We start from the raw sequence: 7,558 nt of genomic DNA, 5'->3' as shown, positions 1-7,558 counted from the left end.
CAGCCTCCAGAAGTAGCTGGGGTTAGAGGCACCTGCCACCATGCCAAGCTAATTTTTTTGTATTTTTAGTAGAGATAAGTTTTCACCATGTTGGCCAGGCTGGTCTTGAACTCCTGACTTCAGGTGATCTACTCCCCTCGGCCTCCCAGAGTGCTGGGATTACAGGCATAAGCCAGCGCAACTGACTGGGATGTTTGTTTTCTAAAACATTACTTTCTTTCCATAATGGATGTTTTTTATATAACTTTAAAAAGAAACGTTTCTGAATTATTAATGATTTCCTTAAATCTTTAGCTATATATATTTCTCCATAAAGAGCAGTTCCTCAAACTGCTTCACCTCAACCCTGATATTAAATAATTTTAAAGTAAATTTATTAAATCTCAGAAGAAGCACGTTTTGAATACTGAGGAAGACGTTGTAACCCATAAGCAGACAGTAGGGAAGTAAAAGCAGTTTCCACCACTCTCAGGCTGGCCGTGGTGGCTCACACCTGTAATCCCAGCACTTTCGGGAGGCCAGGAAGGGAGGATTGCTTTAGGCCAGGAATTCAAGAGTTGCCTAAGGTAACACATAGCCAGACTCCATCTCTACAAAAACACAATTTCACCATTCTCAACGCTTTTCTCCTTTTTATTAACCAAATATTTCTGTAATTTTTTTTTTTTTTAATTGAAAGCCATGGGAGAAGGAAGAATCCCTGAATGCAAGAGACAGGAAAGGATGCACGACCAAACGCCCCGCTGTCCCTGGACACCCTACCATCCAATCCCCTCCCTCCTGGGGTGCCGTCTCGACCATCCCGTCCCGTTCTTTGGGGATGCCTTTCCCTACCAAACTCTTCTAAAGCCCTGCTGCACCCGCTCTTAGGAGGGAGGTAATGCTTCTGCCGGGAGCTGTGACTTCTTCCACTCGGCCCCACCTTCGCCGTAAACAGGAGCCACTGGACTAAGCACCCTGGCTCCGGGCCCTGCAGACTTTCACCAAAAACTCAAGGGCTAAGGAAAAGTAGGATTAGGCTGAAAAGCCACACAGGGCTCGCTGTAAACTTCTTTCCAGGAACCACCCGCCCAGTGCAGTAAATCGGAATACTCAGTAGATCTGAGCCCGCCCGGGAGGCGCCTGCCCCTCCTCCGCGCAGCCCCGGGGCGCCTGGCTCCACTCCCCGCACCCCGGGTCCATTGAGGCAGACGCGCCGAGACCTGAGACAGGCTAGGACTGAGCGGTGTCACGTGCGGGCTCAGAGCGCCAGGGGCCCGGCCAATGGCCGGCGCAGCCAATCGCAGCGCGGGCAGGAGGTGGGGGCGGGGGAGGCCGCCTGGAAACTTAAATCCCCAGCGGGGCTCACCTGGTCCAGAACCGCCAGCTGCTGTAAACTCAAGAATTGTCTGCGGAGAGCGCCTGCGCATCTCCGACGGCTGCTGGTGAGCGCCCCCGACCAGACCGAGGGTCAGGGCGAACGGGGACTGGAGGAGGGAACCCCCTAGAGGGACAAGGTAGAGGAGTCGGGCGCGACCCCTGGAAGTGAGAGCTTCTGCCCCGAGCTCTGCCGTCCTCGAAGTTGGGAACCGGGGAGGGCGGTTGGAGACCCCAGGGAGGGCCCGGGCGGTGCAGGTCAGTCACCCTGCGGGCTTCACCTCGGCAGCCCGGCCGCGGAGCCCCAGCTCCCTGCGCCACCGCAAACATCCTCAGGGCGTGGCGGGCGCGTGCGGAGGGCGGGAGCAGGCGGCGCACCCACCGCCCGGCCCTAACCCGCCCGTAGCGCCCACTGGTGGCCTGCTGCAGAGCCCCGTGAGTTTCCTGCCCGGGTCCGGGCCCTGGCCCTGGGGCCCCTGATTTCCAACGGCGCGGCCTTGTGACCCTGTCGGTGTTTAGGGGAGTAAATGGGGATGTTAGTAGCACAGACCCAAGCGTGGGACGGTGGAGCAGCGGGTCTCCTGGAAAGGCATTCCAGAAAGGTTTTATTCCAGGAGGAGAGATTGGAAGACCTCGCTCATCTCCTGCTGTGTATCAGCCAAGAACGTGTGAGGTGGTGTTCCTTGGGGATCCCCTTGCCCTTACTTGGAATGGTGTGTCCTCATTAGTGACGTTTTGCCTGGATGACCTCAGTACAATTGGTGCAAAACCTGGACCAACTGTTTCCTAGTTTCCTAGTTGTTGCCTTAAACTTCTCACCCGTCAGGTATCTTCACACCCTTCTCATATCTGATACCCTAAATTATCATCGCATATGCTGTTTCAACTCCTCGAACTCTGTGTGGGCTGCTTTCCATTTTGGTGGGCCCATCAAATACCTTGACTTGGCCTGTTTCTCGCAGCCTCTTCCACAGTCCTTGGGGAGATGCTAAGGAGAATAATTGAAATATTTTTATTCCACTGGGGCTGTAAGATGGCTTTTTAGGACTCGTCTAATCAGCTACTCATTTCTTTTCCTTTTCTAGGTTTTTGAAACATGAATCTTTCACTCGTCCTGGCTGCCTTTTGCTTGGGAATAGCCTCCGCTGCTCCAAAATTTGACCAAAATTTAGATACACAGTGGTATCAGTGGAAGGCAACACACAGGAGGTTATACGGCACGGTTGGTAACATCTGAAACTGTCCAGAGGGACTCGGGAGAGAATGGTCCTTGCTGTTCGGAGTTGACAGCCAGAGAGTAGCTTCTAGAGACCAAACCTTACCAGGCAATAACCTAACAGCACCCGTTATGAGTGCAGTATGGGCATATATCTCCATTGTGTCTCGGCTTAGAGAACAGCTGAAGTATCAAGCCATCCCTGGCCATGATTTCTCTTCCATTTCTGCCCACAGATCGGCTCAGTGAGCATGGGTTGGGTAAGTAGACATGATGTCCATCAGCTTTATGTTTGTCTCCAGAATGAAGAAGGATGGAGGAGAGCCGTGTGGGAAAAGAATATGAAAATGATTGAACTGCACAATGGGGAATACAGCCAAGGGAAACATGGCTTCACAATGGCCATGAATGCTTTTGGTGACATGGTGAGTGTGGCGAGGATTGCTGAACTCTGTGCCACTTCTCCTCGATTCCTCACCAAAATAGTCTTGCTTTTAACATTTTATTTACTTCTCCTTGAAGACCAATGAAGAATTCAGGCAGGTGATGGTTTGCTTTCGAAACCAGAAACATAAGAACAGAAAAGTGTTCCGTGGGCCTCTGCTTCTTAATCTCCCTAAATCTGTGGATTGGAGAAAGAAAGGCTACGTGACTCCAGTGAAGAATCAGGTGAGACAGCGTCAGATTCAGACCTCCGGTCTCCACAGGAAAGCCAAGAAGAAAATTGGCATCGTTGCTTTGGTAGATGGCGGCACAACATATGGTGATGGGTGTTTTTAAAGATAATTCAGATATATGGGCTACTGTCCGTTTTTGTATTGGTCTTGTAAACTGACGGCTTTTTTATTCCCTGTTTAGAAACAGTGTGGTTCTTGTTGGGCATTTAGTGCTACTGGTGCTCTTGAAGGACAGATGTTCCGGAAAACAGGGAAACTTGTCTCACTGAGCGAGCAGAATCTGGTGGACTGTTCACATCCTCAAGGCAATCAGGGCTGCAACGGTGGCTTCATGAATAACGCCTTCCAGTATGTGAAGGAGAATGGAGGCCTGGACTCTGAGGCATCCTATCCATATGTAGCAAAGGTAAGTGGAGGTCCTTATCTTGTTATTCACTCTCTGCTTTTGGAAAGTGGAATCCTTTCAGAGATAACAGATATTTTTTTCAGAATTCACATTTTAGATGGTAGAATCTACTACATCTGCAAACTGTGAGTATTGTCATTATAAATTATTAGCTTTTCCACAGTTCTCTGATTAGATGGTCAAGAGCTAATGGTTAACACCTAGCTAATATTAGATGGTTAACACATAGCTGTTCCTGCTTCCACATAACATGAAGAATAAGCAAACCAGTCTATATATAATAGAACTTTATCAATTGTGAGAATTTTTTTATGGACAGATTGACCTCGGGGTTCGCATGGAAGAAATGTCAACTAATTTTTCAGTTTCAGATCAACAATTAGTGTTTTGTTTCCTGGGATGATTTATAAGGGTGTTGATTTGGAAATCCTAAGTTGCAAATCAGAATGTTTTGGTTCTAGAACTGATGTTCCCCAGGAGGTAGATGGTAGTGATCAAGTCTCTCCCCCTTTAACTTTTAAAGGATGGAAGCTGTAAGTACAAACCTGAGAATTCTGTTGCTAATGACACCGGCTTCGTGGTGATCCCTGCTCATGAGAAGGAACTAATGAAGGCAGTTGCAACTGTGGGGCCCATCTCTGTTGCTGTTGATGCAAGCCATTCGTCCTTCCAGTTCTACAAATCAGGTAAGTGTTTGTCATTTTATTATAGAAATTTAAGCAGAATTGGGCAACGCTACCATGATTGATTCTTTGATATGAAATCCTGCTTTGCAGGAATGTAGTATTTTGAGAGAGTGCATTTAACATAGTGATGTCTCCATTTGACATGAGAAATGTTTAGTTATGTTAAAGTTTTCATAAATATTATTAAATAACTATGTAATTATATAGAGACAACCTAATTTTCTAAACGGTTTTCCAGTTGCTGGGCCTGCTTTTCTCAAAGTTTTTTACTACTGTAATTAGGACTACAAAGAACCCCCTTCAAGTTTTTGTTTGTTTATTTTGGTATTGTTTTAGACTGACATCCTAGGAGTAGAAAGGAATTATGCTGATTGGTATTTGTGCTCAGAGATAAGTATCTAAACCACCTTAGCTGTAAACAATAAGTTTTATCTTTTGGGTTTTCTTTTTCTTTAGGTAGAAAATATCTGGAACATTAGTTGAAGTTAGTTGCTTTCTAGTTAGATGAGGTTGACTTTTTTCCTTCATCAGCCATTAAAGTATTCTGACCAATATTATTTGGGTCCTTATTTAATATTTGTCTATGACATTTCATTGAATTTAGAGATGCCTCCCTTACAGTGGGTGGTAGGATGAGTTATTGTCACATGTCATTGGGAGCTTCTCACCCCAGCATTGATTTTTACTCTTCCAGGCATTTATTTTGAACAAGACTGCAGCAGCAAAAACCTAGATCATGGTGTTCTGGTGGTTGGCTACGGTTTTGAAGGAACAAATTCAAACAACAACAACTATTGGCTCATCAAAAACAGGTATAAAACTCAAAGTATTATATTTTAAATTGAAAAGGGAATTTTTGTTTCAAATCAGTATTTGGATACAAGTTCACAAAAGCTCAATTTTGAGATCCCAGAAGTCTTTCTTCTACTTAGAGTGAACACAGAAATATTAATGTTTAGCTTTTTGGGGTTATTACTATGTATTGGTAATATTTTATTACTAAGTTTTAAAAATTTTTATAATTCTGAAGCACATTAGGCCTCCAGGGTTTCAGACAAAGGACTGTGGACCTCTAGGTTTGAGAGCTGATAGCTTTTATCTGTCTCTAAGTTTTCAACAAGGAATAGTAAGCAGAAACATCTGCCTCTGCTGGTTCTTTGTTAAGTCTGAAAGATCATCCGGGAATCCAGTGGTCTGTGCATCCTTCCGTTGTCATTGGATGCCCCGTCATCAAATTTCACTCCCCAGCTCTCAGGCTTTGAAGGTTGTCAGAATCCATTTTCTCACAATTAGCATTCTTTAATTGAGATATGATATAAGGTAGCATGTGGAGACAGACTGCTACATTGGAATTCCAGTTCTGCCTCAGTATCTTAAAAAGTTAAAGACCCACAATGATCAGTACATTTATATATTTATTTGAGATGGAGTCTTGCTCTGTCACCCAGGCTGGAGTGCAGTGGCACGATCTCAGCTCACTGCAATCTCTGCCTCCCGGGTTCAAGCAATTCTCCTGCCTGTAGCTGGGACTACAGGGACACGCCACCATATCCGGCTAATTTTTTTTGTATTTTTTAGTAGAGATGGAGTTTCACCACGTAGGCCAGGCCGCTGTCAAACTCCTGACCTCATGGGATCCACCCTCCTTCGCCTCCCAAAGTGCTGGGATTACATATATGAGCCACCATGCCCAGCCAGTTTTATTTTGAGATGAAGTCTTGCTCTGTCACCCAGGCTAGAGTACAGTGGCAGATCTTGGCTCACTATAGCCTTCACCTCCTGGGTTCAAGGGATTTTCCTGCCTCAGCCTTCCAAGTGGCTGGGACTAGACGCATGCGCCACCACACACAGCAATTTCTGTGGGATTTGTTTGTTTTCTTTTGAGACACGCAGAGTTTTGCTCTTGTTGCCCAGGCTGGAGGGCAGTGGTACAATCTTGGCTCACTGGAGCCTTTGCCTCCAGGGTTCAAGTGATTATTCTCCTGCCTCAGCCTCCCACATAGCTAGGATTACAGGTATGCACCACCATGCCCAGCTACCTTTTTTTTTTTAATTTAGTAGAGGCTGGGTTTCACCATGTTGGTCAAGCTGGTCTTGAATTCCTGACCTCAGGTGATCCACCTGCCTCAGACTCCCAAAGTGCTGGGATTACAAGTGTGAGCCACTGCACCTGGCTGATTTTTGTTTTTTTAATCGAGCCTAGATTTCACCAGATTGGCCCCTCTGGTCTCAAACTCGTGACCTCAAGTGATCTGACCGCCTTGGCCTCCTAAAATTCTGGGGTTGCAGGGGTGAGCCACCATGCCCAGCCTCAATACATTTATAAATGGATATTAACATGACTTAGAATAGTGCCTGACACATGGGAAGCACTGTTTAAGTATTAGCTATTATTATTAATGGAGCTAATTTTCTTTTGATTCCTTGTATAAAATGGAAAACCTGCTCCTCTTTCAGCTGGGGTCCAGAATGGGGCTCGAATGGCTATATAAAAATCGCCAAAGACAGGAACAACCACTGTGGAATTGCCACAGCAGCCAGCTACCCCATTGTGTGAACTTGATGGATGGTGAGGAAGAAGGACTTAAGGACAGCATGTCAGGGGAATTTTATCTTGAAACTGACCAAACGCTTATTGTGTAAGATGAACCACTTGAATCATTGAGGATCCAAGTTGTGATTTGAATTCTGTGAGACTTTTACAAGGGTAAAATGTTACCACTACTTTAATTACTGTTATACACAGCTTTATGATGTTGAAGACTCATTACTTAATTCTAAAACTTTTGAATTTTTTTTTTTTTTTTTTTTTTAAAGATGGGGTTTCACCATGATGGCCAGGCTGGTCTTGAACTCCTGACATCAGGTGATCCACCCACTTTGGCCTCCCGAAGTGCTAGGATTACAGATATGAGCCACTGCACCTGGCCTGAATTTTCATTTTTTGAAAAGATATACAAAACAGTTTAAAATAAATTTTAATCCATATGTAAAGGTAATCCTTTTCTATTTTTAATGCATCGGCTTTTTGTGTAGTCAGGAAATACAATTGAGCTCTGAAATAATAACTCCAAGTTAATAACTACATGATATATTAGGAGAAAGACACTGGGTGGCTTCCTGGCTCTTCTAGTTATAAAAATACAGATTTTATATCAGCTGCCCAGAACTGTGTGTGACCCAACTCTTGAAGCTACTAAAATTTGACAAACTATTT

The 7,558-nt window shown here is 45.1% G+C and overlaps 1 protein-coding gene across 5 annotated transcripts; it reads left to right on the top strand.

Moving 5' to 3' along the window:
* Nucleotides 1–1,355: 1,355 nt before the first annotated feature.
* Nucleotides 1,356–7,340, top strand: CTSV (cathepsin V). 5 transcript variants are annotated; one of them, XM_008993554.5, is made up of 9 exons: nucleotides 1,356–1,424; nucleotides 1,971–2,029; nucleotides 2,442–2,578; nucleotides 2,875–2,997; nucleotides 3,095–3,241; nucleotides 3,431–3,655; nucleotides 4,179–4,341; nucleotides 5,036–5,153; nucleotides 6,799–7,340. In XM_008993554.5, the coding sequence occupies exons 3-9, from the start codon at nucleotides 2,453–2,455 to the stop codon at nucleotides 6,896–6,898; spliced, it is 1,002 nt and encodes a 333-aa protein (XP_008991802.1). In that variant the 5' UTR covers nucleotides 1,356–1,424; nucleotides 1,971–2,029; nucleotides 2,442–2,452; the 3' UTR covers nucleotides 6,899–7,340. The 5 variants fall into 5 exon arrangements, with proteins under 5 accessions (XP_008991802.1, XP_035156473.1, XP_054110050.1 ...); XM_035300582.3 differs by having other exon boundaries at nucleotides 1,971–2,182; XM_054254075.2 differs by having other exon boundaries at nucleotides 1,356–1,496.
* The last annotated feature ends 218 nt before the right edge of the window (nucleotides 7,341–7,558 follow it).

Source organism: Callithrix jacchus, chromosome 1 (genome assembly GCF_049354715.1).
Source record: "Callithrix jacchus isolate 240 chromosome 1, calJac240_pri, whole genome shotgun sequence".
NCBI lineage: Eukaryota > Metazoa > Chordata > Mammalia > Primates > Cebidae > Callithrix > Callithrix jacchus.
This window is presented reverse-complemented; position numbering and strand designations above follow the sequence as displayed.

What these genes read in the sequence shown, in the direction of transcription:
- CTSV (XM_008993563.5), top strand. Translation starts at nt 2,453, where the DNA reads ATGAATCTTTCACTCGTCCTGGCTGCCTTTTGCTTGGGAATAGCCTCC. An exon ending in TGAATGCTTTTGGTGACATG is followed by an intron (nt 2,998 to 3,094) that starts GTGAGTGTGGCG and finishes TTCTCCTTGAAG; the next exon opens with ACCAATGAAGAATTCAGGCA. An exon ending in TATTGGCTCATCAAAAACAG is followed by an intron (nt 5,154 to 6,798) that starts GTATAAAACTCA and finishes CTCCTCTTTCAG; the next exon opens with CTGGGGTCCAGAATGGGGCT.